This window comes from Ranitomeya imitator, chromosome 4 (assembly GCF_032444005.1).
Source record: "Ranitomeya imitator isolate aRanImi1 chromosome 4, aRanImi1.pri, whole genome shotgun sequence".
NCBI classification, from domain to species: Eukaryota; Metazoa; Chordata; class Amphibia; order Anura; family Dendrobatidae; genus Ranitomeya; species Ranitomeya imitator.
Genome location: NC_091285.1, coordinates 576,203,597 through 576,220,587, shown reverse-complemented (window position 1 = coordinate 576,220,587; position 16,991 = coordinate 576,203,597). Strand labels below are relative to the sequence as shown.

At 44.8% G+C, this 16,991-nt stretch overlaps 1 protein-coding gene across 2 annotated transcripts in view; it reads right to left on the bottom strand.

The window, feature by feature from the left end:
* SLC24A1 (solute carrier family 24 member 1) overlaps positions 1 to 4,409 on the bottom strand; it is a 175,540-nt gene extending 171,131 nt beyond the window's left edge. The window contains exons 1-2 of one of the 2 annotated variants that reach the window (XM_069766376.1): positions 4,273 to 4,409; positions 1,517 to 2,682 (exon numbers count right to left, since the gene is read on the bottom strand). In XM_069766376.1, coding sequence (XP_069622477.1) covers positions 1,517 to 2,494 — 978 coding nt within the window. In that variant the 5' untranslated portion in view covers positions 2,495 to 2,682; positions 4,273 to 4,409. The remainder of the gene's footprint in view (positions 1 to 1,516; positions 2,683 to 4,272) is intronic. The other variant, XM_069766375.1, reaches the window with a different exon arrangement.
* Between the last annotated feature and the right edge of the window lie 12,582 nt (positions 4,410 to 16,991).

Here is a 16,991-nt window from a genome sequence, read left to right as displayed (position 1 = left end):
AAATCACTTAATAAATTAGCTTATTTTGGAAATAGGTAAAGGGCAGAGCAATCAGGATTTGCATTTTCCCAGTTCAATACATCAATCATTACCAGCTATATAACACTCTGATATACACAGTAGAATACGCATTGACTGCAGTATGGATCAATGACAGCAGCTATGATGTATTTCAAGAGAAGCCGTCATGAGGGTAACAGTGTCCAGTTTTTCCTGTTATTTTATTCTCGCTGCTCCCCTGAGTATTTCATTTTTTTTTTTTAAATCTGCCATATGGTAGCAGAGATGTAGGCCTTATTATTTAGTAATAACATTTATGATCTTTACTAAAGGGGGTTTGGTTCAAATTGTAATTATGCAAAGCAGCCTAAAACACAGAAAGAGCATAAAAACTATGACTAAATAAAAAGTCCCATATCTCTGAGGAGTAAAAAAAAAACACTGAATAATCAGAGGCGAGGCATGAATAAAGTAAGAGTAAAAACTAGTAACTTTTAACCTGGAAACATATCCTCTCTGAATATAATTTGTCAGCTAAGGTTTCATTATTACACTAATCGCTTTATATTACAATGGCTGAAAATTAATTTTTGAAGATTTTCCCCTAGAGATCGTCAGTTTTACTAAGAGAGAGAAAGTGAAGTTATATTATCACCATGTGCTGCCCTCCAATAGTCATCTGGGAGGAGCTTAAGTGCTGATTAGTCATTATTGTGATCACACCCATTTTTTCTTGATTTATGTCCCTCTTGGCACATCTAGCATTGAATTCACATGCCACGCAGGACAGCAATAAAAAAAAGTGTGATTGTGATTATGGCCAAGACTACCAAAAGTGTGCATCCCAAATTAGACATGGCCAAAAAGCTTGACATTTCCCAGGTCCGATGTCTGCTTTGGTACTCCATGGCAGGCAGGCCAGAGCAGTGGAACTTTGTTGGCCAGCACTGGATTATCAGCATGCTAGGAGTCTCTTCTGATTACTAGGCCCCTGAAAAGTCATGACGTGAGTCATGGTGGAATGCCGAGATGTCTCATTTAGTGATGACAAAAGCTGTCGATGATGCAAGATCGCATTGCCTTGGCCTGCCTGCCGTAGAGTACCCAATTGTGTAATGGACGGACCTACTGCAGGTAGTGCGAAGCTTTATCAAATGCCATAACATATAGGGGTCTTGTAGGATGCAAAGCACATAATGTCTTAACAAGGTCAGAATCTTATTAATTTATGTACAAGTTTTTGACAATATGGATAAATCAGTTGATTTTATTCCTCTCTTTTGTCATTGTAAGCTACACAAATCATAAAAACACCACAATGAATGTAACATAATGGGTAAATGCAAGACATCATAGGAGATGTACAGTAATCAGAAACATCATATTTATTTTCATGAAAAAGGTCCGCAATTCATATATGACTTCTATTATAAATTACTTGTGATTAAAAGTTCGTATGATACTAGATGATGCCAGGAAGCTTGCTCAGGTAACACGATGATTGATATCTACATACCTTAGATGTATCTTCCAGTGCCATTACTTTCACCAGCCTCTTTCTTTTGGACAGATGTGTCTTCACCCATGTTTCAAACATAACATTACATTTCATGAAGCAGACATAAAACCCATAGGCACTGAGAAGCAGCATGCTCTCCCACCACGATATAAAATTATCAAGGAAGAAGATAATCAGCATGACCAAATCAAGGACGTAGAATGAGACATCTCTGAAGAGAGGCCACCATGTAAGGTTGAGTATCTCCCTGGAGAAGAGGGCGCAAGTACCAATCACAAACAAGATATTAAAGACTGCTGATCCCACAATTGTTCCAATGCCAACATTGCTGTGAGAAATAAACACGCCAATCAAGGAGGTGAAAAGTTCTGGTGCTGATCCACCAGCAGCCATAAATGTAGCACCAGCTACATCTTCAGAGATCTGAAGCTTGTCTGTGATCACCCCCAAAGCTGGGACAAAAAACTCATCGCAAACAATGGCCAAGGCCACAAATACATACATCATGCCAAAGATATGAAGTGCTACCCAACCCTGCCTGCGCTGCTCAATGTTGAAGAGGTCCTCTGGATATTCTCCTTTGGCATGAGGCAAAGGGTGTTTTGTGGGTTTGCTGGTGCTGGTTGAAACAGTGGTTGTAGATTTTGGTTTATTGATTGGCGTTATAGGATCTGGGTCGACAAATATGCAGTGTCGGGTTTTGGTCCTTCCAGTTACATTTTCTGTGTGCGCAATTGAGGTAGAGGTGGTAGTGGTGGGCAATGTCAGGTTTAATACTTCCCTTATAGATACTTTTATAGTCATGCCATTTTTTGCATCCTTCGGAAAGCGAGGTTCTTCCAGGTTAGTCTCTGTCCGAGGTTCTGAATCCATTAGTTGATTTACTGATAGTTGGTACAAGGAGCAAAGGAACATCACACAGACGATAAATAAAATACGATTGAGCTGAAGCCTTTTTCTCCGCTGTAGATGCATTGTGATGATATCAGATGGGATAAAAGACCAAGGCCAGAAAACGTTATGCCAGAAAGTCTATTCCAGTCAATAATTTATATTCTATGAAGATTTTACTGACAGAGCTCTGGACTTGTTCTCCATCATTGGGTTGCTTGCATTAAGTATCAGATAAATTTGGAAGCTTCTGCAGCACATCACATAGAACCCTAAGAAAAAAAAAATATACGAGGAAGACGTATTATTATCAATACTTAAATATACAGAATATACAGTACATGGTTCTACAGCAAAGACTTCTCCAAAATGATTACATGGAGAAAGCATGTAGCAATAAGAATTCTGCAATGTGCTTTCCCAAAATAAATGTAAACATGCCCTTTTATTTTGAAATCATAATTTAGACTGAATGTAGACTTAGCAGGGAATACACTTCTATACATTACCTATACCTGATGACACTCAGATCTACCTCTCTGGCCCAAACGTCCCCTCTCTGCTGTCCAGAATCCCATATTGTCTATCAGCCAATCCTGACTGATTTTACGGTACCACCACCCCCGAGGAAGCTAATCATTATCAGTGATACGCATGGGGATTGTTTGCCCCACATGAACCTTATTTCTTTTTTTTTGAGCTTTGATTATGGTATAATCTCTTCCATTAAACAATTCCTATATTCCGTACCCTCCAATTTTTTCCTAATGGAATTTTTTTGTCATTTCTCTATTGGTTTAATCTAATGTTTGGATGATTAATTTTGATATTATCCTGTTTACTTATTATTGTTGGATTATTTCAATTATTTTTATATTGCTTCTTTTTAATATTCAATTTTACATTCTGCTTCTTTAGAGTTTTTGGATGTGTCTTTTTATATAAGCAGCACGGTGGCTTGGTGGTCAGCATTATTGCAGCGCTGGGGTCCTGGGTTCAAATCCCATCTAGGACAACATCTGCAAGGTACGTTCTCCCCATGTTTGCGTGGGTTTCCTCTGGGTTCTCCGGTTTCCTCCCACACTCCAAATACAGACTGATAGGGAATGTAGATTAGGGAATGTAGATTGTGAGCCCCAATGGTGACAGCACTGATAATGTCTGCAAAGCGCTGTGGATTTAATGGTGCTATGCAAGTGAGTAAAATAAATATACAGGGGCACCTTTTACCTTATTTTGTAGGTATCTGTTTAATAGATTTGTAATTCAAAACGTATCCTATTAGTTGTGATACTCCTGGTCTGCCAGCCTAAGATTTTCCCATTATTTCAGTCAGTAGAGTAATGCTATAAAATACTGTGACACCTGTGATGACATGTCATGCCATTTCAATATAATGAATACAAACCTTCTTTTATCTTGCTGCTGTTGAAATCTAAATTTCCGACACATTATAGGCAGTACAACAATATGGCTTACAGAGGACAATATATGAAAAGCTTAAAAGAAAGTAAAAAAAAACAATGTTGCAAAAAAATTAAAAAGAAATTTTTAATTGTATAATAATATATGTATTGGTAAATTACAAATGAGGCGGTGTTGCTCATAATCATAAGGTGAGCTCTATTAACTCTATATAACTAGTCAATAAATCGCCCACCCATCAAATGATTCCGTGACAGTTTACGAATAATAAGATACGTTACATGTGATGGATAAACATATTCTAATAAAATAAGTACAAAGCAAACATCAACATAATAACCTACAAGTCCCTTCCATTCATCCTGTCTATATAATATGTCCAATAATAGAATATTAAATGTATATTTTGGGACCCCATTGATACATCTGAAACCTACCTGAAGATAGCAGGCCGCACGTAGTTTGGGGAAATCATTCGCCCCTTAGTCTTCAGGGCACATGATGCCAAGTGAGGTGAGGTGGACTAGGGGGAATGCGACGTAAGTGTCCCCATCGCCAGCAAATCTGCACCGGCTCAAGTCTGCGGAGGGTCAGGTATGAAGGACACACTGCAGTGTCCAATCCACACTAATACCTGCAGCATTAAGGAGATTATACAGCAACACTGTACTTTCCTCTTTCCCAGGAGAGAGGCTACTGAATGAGGGGGAATCGAGAATTATTTAATGTTTAATGGGTTCACATGTCAAAAGCATGTTTTCTATAAATTACATACAAATAGATGCGTTCTCCTAGCGGCTTCTTACATCTCAGATCAGATCCAAAACTTTTTCTTTGTTCTTAGCTTAATATGATTAGATGATGCTTTCTATGGGCTCTGTTCCAATTGAAAATTGATTTTTGATAAGCTACAGAGGGATCACTTATATTGTCCGTGCAATTAAAAAGAAGGGAACTTCTTGTTCTTCACTCGTATTACTCAGAGAGACGTATGGACTTTCCCCAAATCCCAGGAAGGAGGTCAGAGATAAACAGAAATACCAGGAAAAAGCTGAGCTGTAGGATGGAACCAAAGTATCATAGAGTCCGACCTTCCAAAGAAGGTACTGATTGAATCCACAGAAGTCCAGTAGGATTTAAAGGGAACCAGTCAGGAGCTTTAGGGTTAATAAATAGACTACTTAGCTGGGTAGGGAAGAAAAAGACAATGTAAAATATGAAATTGCAAGTGTCCAAAATATGAAATTGCAAGTGCAGGACAATCACTGGTTGTGGCACCAATCTTATGCATTATTCACTGCCCATTGCCACTCCATGTGCTTAAATGATATTTCTTTTGCACCTCTAGTTCTGCACTAGCAGAGAATCTGTCAGCCCTCAGTGTATTTGCACTTTTCTCAGCAATGGAAAATATATTTACAGCTAGGTAGGTAAGTATGAACTTGGCTTTTACTACTCTACCCAGCAATGTAATTAGTTTGGTGACTCTAAAGCCCCTGACACATTCCCATTGAGATACAGTGACTGTAGCTGGGGTCAGAACATTCAACGCAAAAGCTATTTAGACCATTGATCTTAGGACACACTGAGGCCTGCGAGTATGATTTCACTTCAAATAAGGTACTGTATTTGCCAACTTTACTGAATTTTCTCCCAAAATTTGATTAGCAAGGAAAAAATGTGCCCAAATTTCAATATTGTACAGCTTGTAATTGCTCTGAAAATAAACATGGGGGAGTGTAGAGAGAGAGAGAGAGGACCCCACTGACCATAACAGCTTACACTCTACATGAGAGAGAGAGAGATGACCTGGCTGATCAGAAGAGCTTACACTCTACTGAAGAGAGACTTAAACAGTGACTCTCAAGATAGGAAACGTCTCTGCTGTACAAACTCTGGTCCGCTGATCTGTGATGCCCCTGGTACTGACCACCACTGCACAAGGTATGATAATCCGCTAGGTGTCCCAGCTGCAGGGCATTATGGTGAAACCCACTCGACCGCACATAAGACATTAGCCCACTCTTTGATGCTTCAGCAGTGTGGGAAATAGTGCTGTGCTGTGCTGTTTTTTTGGGTATCGTGGATCAAATCTCAAAGTGTTTGAATTCACAATAGATCCTTAGTGGGGAAAATTAAGATCACTGTTTCAGACTGTTTTATCCCTTTTTCTTCTCCTGTCCTTACCATCCCCTCTCCCTCCTTTTTTAACTTTCTATTCTCCCCTAACGCCTCGTTTCTCTAAGATACCCAGGTTATAAAACCTTCTCCATTACAATAATGTCATTAGGATTTTCTACCTAACTTCTTTACATATACGGTACCTGTATACACTCGGGTATAAACCAACCCGAACATAAGCCGAGGCACCTAATTTTACCACAAAAAACTGGGAAAACTTAATGACTTGAGTATAAGCCTGATATGCATGGCCCCTCATCCCTATCCTGGTATGCATGGCCCCCTCATCCCTATCCTGGTATGCATGGCCCCTCATCCCTATCCTGGTATGCATGGCCTTCTCATCCCTATCCTGGTATGCATGGCCTTCTCATCCCTATCCTGGTATGCATGGACCCTCATCCCTATCCTGGTATGCATGGCCTTCTCATCCCTATCCTGGTATGCATGGCCTTCTCATCCCTATCCTGGTATGCATGGACCCTCATCCCTATCCTGGTATGCATGGCCTTCTCATCCCTATCCTGGTATGCATGGCCCCTCATCCCTATCCTGGTATGCATGGCCTTCTCATCCCTATCCTGGTATGCATGGCCCCTTCATCCCTGTTCTAGTAGGCATGGCCCCCTCATCCCTATTCTGGTATACATGACCCCCTCATCCCTATCCTGGTATACATGACCCCCTCATCCCTATCCTGGTATGCATGGCCTCCTCATCCCTATCATGGTAGGCATGGACCCTTCATCCCTATTCTGGTATGCATGGCCCCTAATCCCTATCCTGGTATGCATGGTCCCCTCATCCCTATCCTGGTATGCATGGACCCTCATCCCTATCCTGGTATGCACCTTCTCATCCCTATCCTGGTATGCATGGCCCCTCATCCCTATCCTGGTATGCATGGCCTTCTCATCCCTATCCTGGTATGCATGGCCCCTTCATCCCTGTTCTAGTAGGCATGGCCCCCTCATCCCTATTCTGGTATACATGGCCCCTAATCTCTATCCTGGTATGCATGGCCCCCTCATCCCTATCCTGGTATGCATGGCCCCTCATCCCTATACTGGTATGCATGGCCTCCTCATCCCTATCCTGATAGGCATGGCCCCTCATCCCTATCCTGGTATGCATGGCCTCCTCATCCCTATCATGGTAGGCATGGACCCTTCATCCCTATTCTGGTATGCATGGCCCCTAATCTCTATCCTGGTATGCATGGCCCCCTCATCCCTATCCTGGTATGCATGGCCCCTCATCCCTATACTGGTATGCATGGCCTCCTCATCCCTATCCTGATAGGCATGGCCCCTCATCCCTATCCTGGTAGGCATGGACCCTTCATCCCTGTTCTGGTATACATGACCCCCTCATCCCTATCCTGGTATGCATGGCCTCCTCATCCCTATAATGGTAGGCATGGACCCTTCATCCCCCTCCTGGTATGCATGGCTCCCTAATCCCCATCCTGGTATGCATGGCCTCCTCGTCTCTGTCCTGGTATGCATGGCCCCCTCATCCCCAAATTGGTATGCATGACTTCCTCATCCCCATCATGGCATGCATGGCCCCCTCATCCCCATCCTGGTATGCATGGCCATCTCATCTCTATCCTGGTATGCATGACACCCATTAGAAAAACATTAAAAAAATAAACCATTCTATTTACCTTTCCTGAGCTCCCTTGCAGCTTCCTGTTCTGATGCTGGCAGATGATTTATGCCTGTAAGCAGCGCATGGTAGTGACGTCATGCGCTGCTTACAAGCAAAGGACTGCTGCCAGAATACTCACTGCTCCCAACGCCGGTGTAACAGGCCAGTTTACCCCCCCGCCCAGAATATACCCGGGGTTAAAGTGGCCTAGGCCAGATTATACCCCGGTATATTCTGGCCTAGCCGAAACTATACCCCGGGGTATAAATTGGACTAGTCCAGTTTATACCCCTCTGGGCCAGATTATACCCCGGGTATACATGGGCCCCAGGCAGCGCACATGGCCCCAGGCAGTGCAGGGGGGCTCCAGGCAGCAAACAGGGGCCCCAGGCAGCGCACAGGGCTCCAGGCAGTGCAAAGGAGTCCAAGACAGCGCACAAGGGCCCCAGGCAACGTACAGGGCCTTAGGCAGTGCACAGGGCTCCAGACAGAACACAGGGCCCCAGGCAGCGTACAGGGCCCCAGGCAGCACACTGGGGCCCCAGGCAGCACACAGGGCCCAAGGCAGCACACGGTGCCCCAGGCAGCACATAGGGCTCCAGGCAGCGCACAGGGACCCCAGGCACCTAATCATTTTAATGTTGTTATCAGTGATTACCTTTGAACGTTTATATTGTAGTGTCCTGTTACCAACCATGTGTACGATTATCAGCCGAAAGCCGCTCTGGAACCAATAATCGCCCCATGTAAAAGTACCTTTATAAGTTGAAGTTTCAGAATGTTATAACTTTTATTATATCCTGAACAGTTTTTTTATGAACAGTCAAGGTTTTAAGGTTGAAGTAAAAAAAAAGTCAGTGCGCTGCCTGGGGCCCTGTGTGCTGCCTGGGGCCCCCTGCGCTGCCTGGGGCCATGTGCGCTGCCTGGGGCCCGTGTGCTGCCTGGGGCCCTGTGCACTGCCTGGGGCCCCTGTGCGCTGCCTGGGCCCCCATGCTGTGCCTGGGGCCCCGTGTGCTGCCTGGGGCCCTGTGCGCTGCCTGGAGCCCCCTGCACTGCCTGGGGCCATGTGCGCTGCCTGGCGCCCGTGTGCTGCCTGGGGCCCCTGTGTGCTGCCTGGGGCCCTGTGGGCTGCCTGGGGCCCTGAGGGCTGCCTAGGTCCCTGTGGGCTGCCTGGGGCCCCTGTGGGCTGCCTGGGGTCCTGTGCACTGCCTGGGGCTCCGTGCGCTGCCTGGGGCCCCTGTGTGCTGCCTGGGGCCCCTGTGTGCTGCCTGGGGCCCCTGTGCGCTGCCTGGGGCCCCTGTGCGCTGCCTGGGGCCCCTGTGCACTGCCTGGGGCCCCTGTGGGCTGCCTGGGGTCCTGTGCACTGCCTGGGGCACCGTGCGCTGTTTGGGGCTCCGTGCGCTACCTGGGGCCCCTGTGTGCTGCCTGGGGCCCTGTGCCCTGCCTGGGGCCTTGTGTTCTGCCAGGGGCCCCGTGTGCTGCCTGAGGCACTTGTATGCTGCCTGGAACCCCGTGGGCTGCCTGGGGTCCTGTGCACTGCCTGGGGCACCGTGCGCTGTTTGGGGCTTCCTGCGCTGCCTGGGGCCCCTGTGTGCTGCCTGGGGCCACTGTGGGCTGCCTGGGGCCCTGTGCGCTGCCTGGGGCCCCGTGCACTGCCTGGGGCCCTATGCACTCCCTGGGGCCCCTGTGTGCTGCCTGGGGCCCTGTACTCTGCCTGGGGCGCCTGTGTGCTGCCTTGGGCCCTGTACGCTGCCTGAGGGCCTTGTGCACTGCCTTGGGCCCTGTGCGCTGCCTGGGGCCCCGTTTGCTGCCCTGTGCTCCGTTATTGATTATATCACTCAATGGTTCTCAAAAGGCTGACAAATCTACAGCAGCTGGGGTATATTCTGACCTGGAGGGGTATAATCTGGACAAGTCCAATTTATACCCTGGGGTATAGTTTGGGCTAGGCCAGAATATACCCGGGGTATATTCTGGCCCAGAGGGGTATAAACTGGACTAGTCCAATTTATACCCCGTGGTATAGTTTGGGCTAGGCCAGAATATACCCGGGGTATATTCTGGCCCAGAGGGGTATAAACTGGACTAGTCCAATTTATACCCCGTGGTATAGTTTGGGCTAGGCCAGAATATACCCGGGGTATAATCTGGCCTAGGCCACTTTAACCCGGGTATATTCTGGCCAGTTACACTGGGACTATGGGCATGTGGAGCAGTGAATATTCATTGATCTTTAATAGCAGATACAGGAACCTCAACCACTGGCTTGCTGCAGCGGCTGGGCATTCACATGTGACCACTACTAAAGGGAAGTAATATTTATTGCTCTATATGCCCATGGGAGTGGAGAGCAGAGAATATTCATTCCCTTAAGTAGCGGGCACAATTCAGAGCCCAGCAGCTGCAGGAAGCAGGCTGTTGCGGCTAACAGTGTGTTTGCTATTAAAGACAAATTAAAATTCACTGCTCTCCACTCCCATGGGTATGGAGAGCAGTTAATATTCATTCCCATTAGTAGCGGGCACACGTGATTGCCGGGCCGCTGCAGCAAGCCAGCTGAGGTTACTGTGCTTGCTATTAAAGACAAGGCTCATTAAAGGGATGACATTAACTGTTAGGATTGCTTCTTTCAATTGGTGGCACTAGAGTTCTAGTCCTCTTCCTCTCTGAAGAGACAATTTGCTGTTAAAGAGAAATAAATATTCACTGCTCTCCACTCCCATGGGCGTGTAGAGCAGTCAATATTCATTTCTCTTTAGCAGCGGGCACAGGTGTTAGCCGCAAAAGGCTCCTGCCTCATGTGACCAGCTGCTATGCCGCTCCCCCTCTGTCTTATAGTCAAAAAAATACTGTATGTGGGACCCTCACTTTCATATAAACCGAGAGAGGCTTTTTCAGCATAAAGAATGTGCTGAAAAACTCAGCTTATACACGAGAATATACAATAATTTTGATTAGTAGACATGGAATTTTATTAGGATTTTAACATGACAGAAACACATTGCAACCATGATAGTTCTTAATATTTGTATCGTGTTTGGTTTATTTATATTTCATTTTGTTTTGTATAATAAAAAATGTTAAAAATAAAAAAGTGTTTACGAATTTCAGGAAATTGAACTCGTACTCAATTCTCCATTAATCGATCCTTTCATCTCTAGTTTTGATAGCAAAAGGTGGTGTCATGACACAGCTGTCGAGTGACCTGGGACCAGTGGCTCCTTTCCTGGCCCTAACACTAGGGGGCGCCGTAGCTATCTCTGTTCCCCGGGATACTTCAGATGTCTGTTCCCTTCCCCCACCCAGGGAAAAGGGGGCACTACTGTGCACCGCAGTACACAAACCAAAAAAACAGGGCAACAAAGACAAGTATAAACTAAAAGCTAGACACAAAATATTCACTCACATATAACAGAGGAATCCACCAGGGTGTGCAGGAATGGGAAGAAAGCAAAACAGGGAATGATAAGGAATTACCAAGCGTACAAACCAAATAACAGTCGCTTCTAATTCCTACAGCACTCCTTCTCATACCAACTTCTCTCCCTCCTTTTGTCATGCAGCTAGTGCAAACTCTAACAAGGACTTCGTAATAGAGCCCAGATTTTATAAGGAAAAGGAGTTGCTAACCAAGCACTGCTGAATACAGGAATCTCCAACATGGCCGATTAACAACTGTTCTGATGGAAGAAATAAACACATTTAATAAACCGGAGAAGTGCATCTTCTCAGCAGCGGAGTAGGAGCCACCAGACACTGCGGTCTTCTGGCTCAGCTGTGTTGTGGTAACACCATGACAGGTGTATCTAGAGGAGAAAGAAACAAGCTCAGCACCTCTAAGCTATGCTTTTGTATCTCTAGTCTTTGTTCCATCAATTAACAATAGCCTAACAAGAACCTAGAGGTATATGGGAGTTTGTAGGAAACATAAAGCCAATAGAGATACTCCCATGCACAAATATAATTACCGTAATCTTTATTGAAGCAAATTACATATCAACAATACGCTAATATATAAAATCAGATAAAAAGAGTCGTACAGAGATAAATAACAGGTAAGTATAAATTGATTGTGTTCAAACCATGAGTAGTATTTATTTATTTATTTAATTTATTTATTTATACCACTCATGGTTTTAATTAATTCTACATGTGAATTCTATAGTCAATGGTATACTTTTTCCATGTCGGTCTCTAGTATATTAAAAATCTTTTTATAATTTTTATAATGAATTAAGAAATGCTTCATGATTAACATTTCCTAAAGACTAACACATTCAATTTATACTTACCCGTTATTTATCTCTGCAGTACGACTCTTTTTATCTGATTTTATCTATTGGTGTATTGTTGATTTGTAATGTGTTTCAATAAAGATTAGTTTTATTTGTGCATAGGAGTATCTCTGTTGGCTTTATACTTTGTTCCATCATGCAGGGCCGAGACATTAGTGCCCTAGGCAAATGAAGCCAATGGCGCCCACACACCTCAAAGCAAATGAATGGCTTAGAGAATAAGGCAACAGAACCCCTAATGCACATCCCCCTTCACCTCTGATGGGTTAGGTAGCAAACTCTGATGACCACTTCCACTAGAATTGTTACCTTTTTCACAATTTTTTTAATGAAAAGTAAAAAAAGTGGGCTACTTTAGGGATGTGACTTACTAGGGAGTGCAATTTCAAAGTTAGATACAGAATCAATAATGTTTTTGCTGACCATTTACACAAAATAGGGGGAAAATATTGATATTCATCACCGACGTCCTATATTTTAAATATAGAACCCAAGGATAGTTATGGAAACTGATAAAGCGTAACTATAATCGGGGCTTCTTGGTTTCAATTAAGGTGTCCGGCATTAGGCAAATACCCTTATGGAAAATAAACCGACCCCTATTGTAAATCAAGTGATATGTCTGATGGTTTTTGTGTCTGTCTTATGACAAATTCAGCTTGCACAAAACTGATGGTGGTTTTGATGATTTATTCTGATTCAGGTGACATGTTCATGTAGAGAAGGTTGTTCTGGTGCTGTATTCATGTAGTGATGATGTTTCTGGTGATATACTGATCATCAGAACTATCAATAGGACATGAACACGAAGCCAAAATCTTCATCAGTACATAACTAGAGCACTGGAGCCATCAACAGTACATGAATATGGCACTAAGAAACATTACATTAGTCAACGCAATTTTTCTGGCAAAAGGTTTTAAAACATTTTTTAAGTCAATTTTGGCTGCTGATTACGAATATGAACTCCGTTTTTGGCTATCACATCAGGATTTCGAGATATTTTCAATTTTTGATGAAAATTACTCCTAATGTTTTATGATAAAAACACATGATTTTCGGTACTACATTTTGTATATTTTTAATCAAGGAATAACAAAGATTACAAAGTCTATGTACAACAAATCAAATATACTTACAGAATTAACCCCTTCCCAACCTGTGACACAGCGTATGCGTCATGAAAGTCAGTGCCAATCCGACCTGTGACGCATATGCTGTGTCACAGAATGATCGCGTCCCTGCAGATCCGGTGAAAGGGTTAACTCCCATTTCACCTGATCTGCAGGGACAGGGGGAGTGGTAGTACAGCCCAGGGGGGGTGGCTTCACCCCCCCCCCCCCCCCCGTGGCTACGATCGCTCTAATTGGCTGTTGAAAGTGAAACTGACAATCAGAGCGATTTGTAATATTTCACCTATTATAACTGGTGAAATATTACAATCCAGCCATGGCCGATGCTGCAATATCATCGGCCATGACTGGAAACACTAATGTGCTCCTACCCCACCCCACCGATCGCCCCCCAAGCCACCGATCTGTCCTTTACACATTACCCCCGTGCTCTTGTCCGCTCACCCCCGTGCTCCAATCCCACCCCCGTGCTCCAACCACCCCCCGTGCACTCCGATCCACCCCCCCTGCAGTCCGATCCACCCCCCCTGCAGTCCGATCCACCCCCGATACTCCAATGCACCCCCCCGTGCTCCGATCCACCCGCGTGCTCCGATTTAACCCCCCATGCTCCGATCCACCCCCCCATGCTCCGATCCACCCCCCCATGCTCCCTCCCCACCTCATCATACTTACCGAGCCTCCCGTCCGTCTTCTTTCCTGGGCGCCGCCATCTTCCAAAATGGCGGGCGCATGCGCAGTGCGCCCGCCGAATCTGCCGTTTCAAGTGCATTTTGATCACTGCGATAAAACCTATCGCAGTGATCAAAATAAAAAAAAATACTGAATGACCCCCCCCCCTTTGTCACCCCCATAGGTAGGGACAATAATAAAACAAAGATTTTTTTTTTCTTTTCTTCCACTAAGGTTGGGGTAAGAACTAGGGTTAGGGTTAGGGATAGGGTTAGGGTTAGGGATAGGGTTAGGGTTTCGGTATGTGCACACGTATTCTGGTCCTCTGCGGATTTTTCCGCTGCGGATTTCATAAATCCGCAGTGCTAAACCGCTGCGGATTTATGGCAGATTTACCGCGGTTTTTCTGCGCATTTCACTGCAGTTTTACAACTGCGATTTTCTATTGGAGCAGTTGTAAAACCGCTGTGGAATCCGCAGAAAGAAGCGACATGCTGCGGAATGTAAACCGCTGCGTTTCCGTGCAGTTTTTCTGCAGCATGTGTACAGCGATTTTTGTTTTCCATAGGTTTACATTGAACTGTAAACTCATGGGAAACTGCTGCGGATCCGCAGCGTTTTTCGCAGCGTGTGCACATACCTTTAGAATTAGGCCATGTGCACACGGTGCGGATTTGGCTGCGGATCCACAGCAGATTGGCCGCTGCAGATTCGCAGCAGTGTTCCATCAGGTTTACAGTACCATGTAAACCTATGGAAAACCAAATCCGCTGTGCCCATGGTGCGGAAAATACCACGCAGAAACGCTGCGTTGTATTTTTCGCAGCATGTGAATTCTTTGTGCGGATTCCGCGGCGTTTTACAACTGTTCCTCAATAGGAATCCGCAGGTGAAATCCGCACAAAAAACACTGGAAATCCACGGTAAATCCGCAGGTAAAACGCAGTGCCTTTTACCCGCGGATTTTTCAAAAATGATGCTGAAAAATCTCACACAAGTCCGCAACGTGGGCACATAGCCTTAGGGTTAGGGTTGGAATTAGGGTTGTGGTTAGGGTTAGGGGTGTGTTGGGGTTAGGGTTGTGGTTAGGGGTGTGTTGCGGTTAGGGTTGTGATTAGGGTTATGGCTACAGTTGGGATTAGGGTTAGGGGTGTGTTGGGGTTAGGGTTGTGGTTAGGGTTATGGCTACAGTTGGGATTAGGGTTAGGGGTGTGTTGGGGTTAGTGTTGGAGGTAGAATTGAGGAGTTTCCACTGTTTAGGCACATCAGGGGTCTCCAAACGCAACATGGCGCCACCATTGATTCCAGCCAATCTTGTATTCAAAAAGTCAAATGGTGCTCCCTCACTTCCGAGCCCCAACGTGTGCCCAAACAGTGGTTTACCCCCACATATGGGGTACCAGCATACTCAGGACAAACTGCGCAACAATTACTGGGGTCCAATTTTTCCTGTTACTCTTGTGAAAATAAAAAAATGCTTGCTAAAACATCATTTTTGAGGAAAGAAAAATGATTTTTTATTTTCACGGCTCTGCGTTGTAAACGTCTGTGAAGCACTTGGGGGTTCAAAGTGCTCACCACATATCTACATAAGTTCCTTGGGGGGTATAGTTTCTAAAATGGGGTCACTTGTGGGGGGTTTCTACTGTTTAGGCACACCAGGGGCTCTGCAAACGCAACGTGACACCCGCAGACCATTCCATCAAAGTCTGCATTTCAAAAGTCACTACTTCCCTTCTGAGCCCCGACGTGTGCCCAAACAGTGGTTTACCCCCACACATGGGGTATCAGCGTACTCAGGAGAAACTGGACAACAACTTTTGGGGTCCAATTTCTCCTGTAACCCTTGGGAAAATAAAAAATTCTGGGCTAAATAATTATTTTTGAGGAAAGAAAACGTATTTATTATTTTCACGGCTCTGCGTTATAAACTTCTGTGAAGCACTTGGGGGTTCTAAGTGCCCACCACACATCTAGATAAGTTCCTTTCGGGGTCTAGTTTCCAAAATGGGGTCACTTGTGGGGGTTTCTACTGTTTAGCCACATCAAGGGCTCTGCAAACGCAACGTGACGCCCGCAGAGCATTCCATCAAAGTCTGAATTTCAAAACGTCACTACTTCACTTCCGAGCCCGGCATGTGCCCAAACAGTAGTTGACCCCCACATATGGGGTATCACCGTACTCAGGAGAAACTGGACAACAACTTTTGGGGTCAAATTTCTCCTGTTACCCTTGGGAAAATAAAAAATTGCAGGCTAAAAGATCATTTTTGAGAAAATAATTTTTTTTTATTTTCATGGCTCTGCGTTATAAACTTCTGTGAAGCACTTGGGGGTTCAAAGTCCTCACCACACATCTAGATTAGTTCCTTTGGGGGTCTAGTTTCCAAAATGGGGTCATTTTTGGGGGATCTCCAATGTTTAGGCACACAAGGGCTCTCCAAACTTGACATGGTGTCCGCTAATGATTGGAGCTAATTTTCCATTTAAAAAGCCAAATGGCATGCCTTCCCTTCCGAGCCCTGCCGTGCGCCCAAACAGTGGTTTACCCCCACATATGGGGTATCAGCGTACTCAGGACAAACTGGACAACAACATTTGGGGTCCAATTTCTCCTAATACCCTTGGCAAAATAGGAAATTCTAGGCTAAAAATCATTTTTGAGGAAAGAAAAATTATTTTTTATTTTCATGGCTCTGCGTTATAAATTTCTGTGAAGCACCTGGGGGTTTAAAGTGCTCAATATGCATCTAGATAAGTTCCTTGGGGGGTCTAGTTTCCAAAATGGGGTCACTTATGGGGGAGCTCCAATGTTTAGGCACACAGGGGCTCTCGAAACGCGACATGGTGTCCGCTAACAATTGGAGCTAATTTTCCATTCAAAAAGTCAAATGGCGCGCCTTCCCTTCCGAGCCCTGCTGTGTGCCCAAACAGTGGTTTACCCCCACATATGAGGTATCGGCATACTCGGGGGAAATTGCCCAACAAATTTTAGGATCCATTTTATCCTATTGCCCATGTGAAAATGAAAAAATTGAGGCGAAAAGAAATTTTTTGTGAAAAAAAAGTACTTTTTCATTTTTACAGATCAATTTGTGAAGCACCTGAGGGTTTAAAGTGCTCACTAGGCATCTAGAAAAGTTCCTTGGGGGGTCTAGTTTCCAAAATGGGGTTACTTGTGGGGGAGCTCCAATGTTTAGGCACACAGGGGCTCTCCAAACG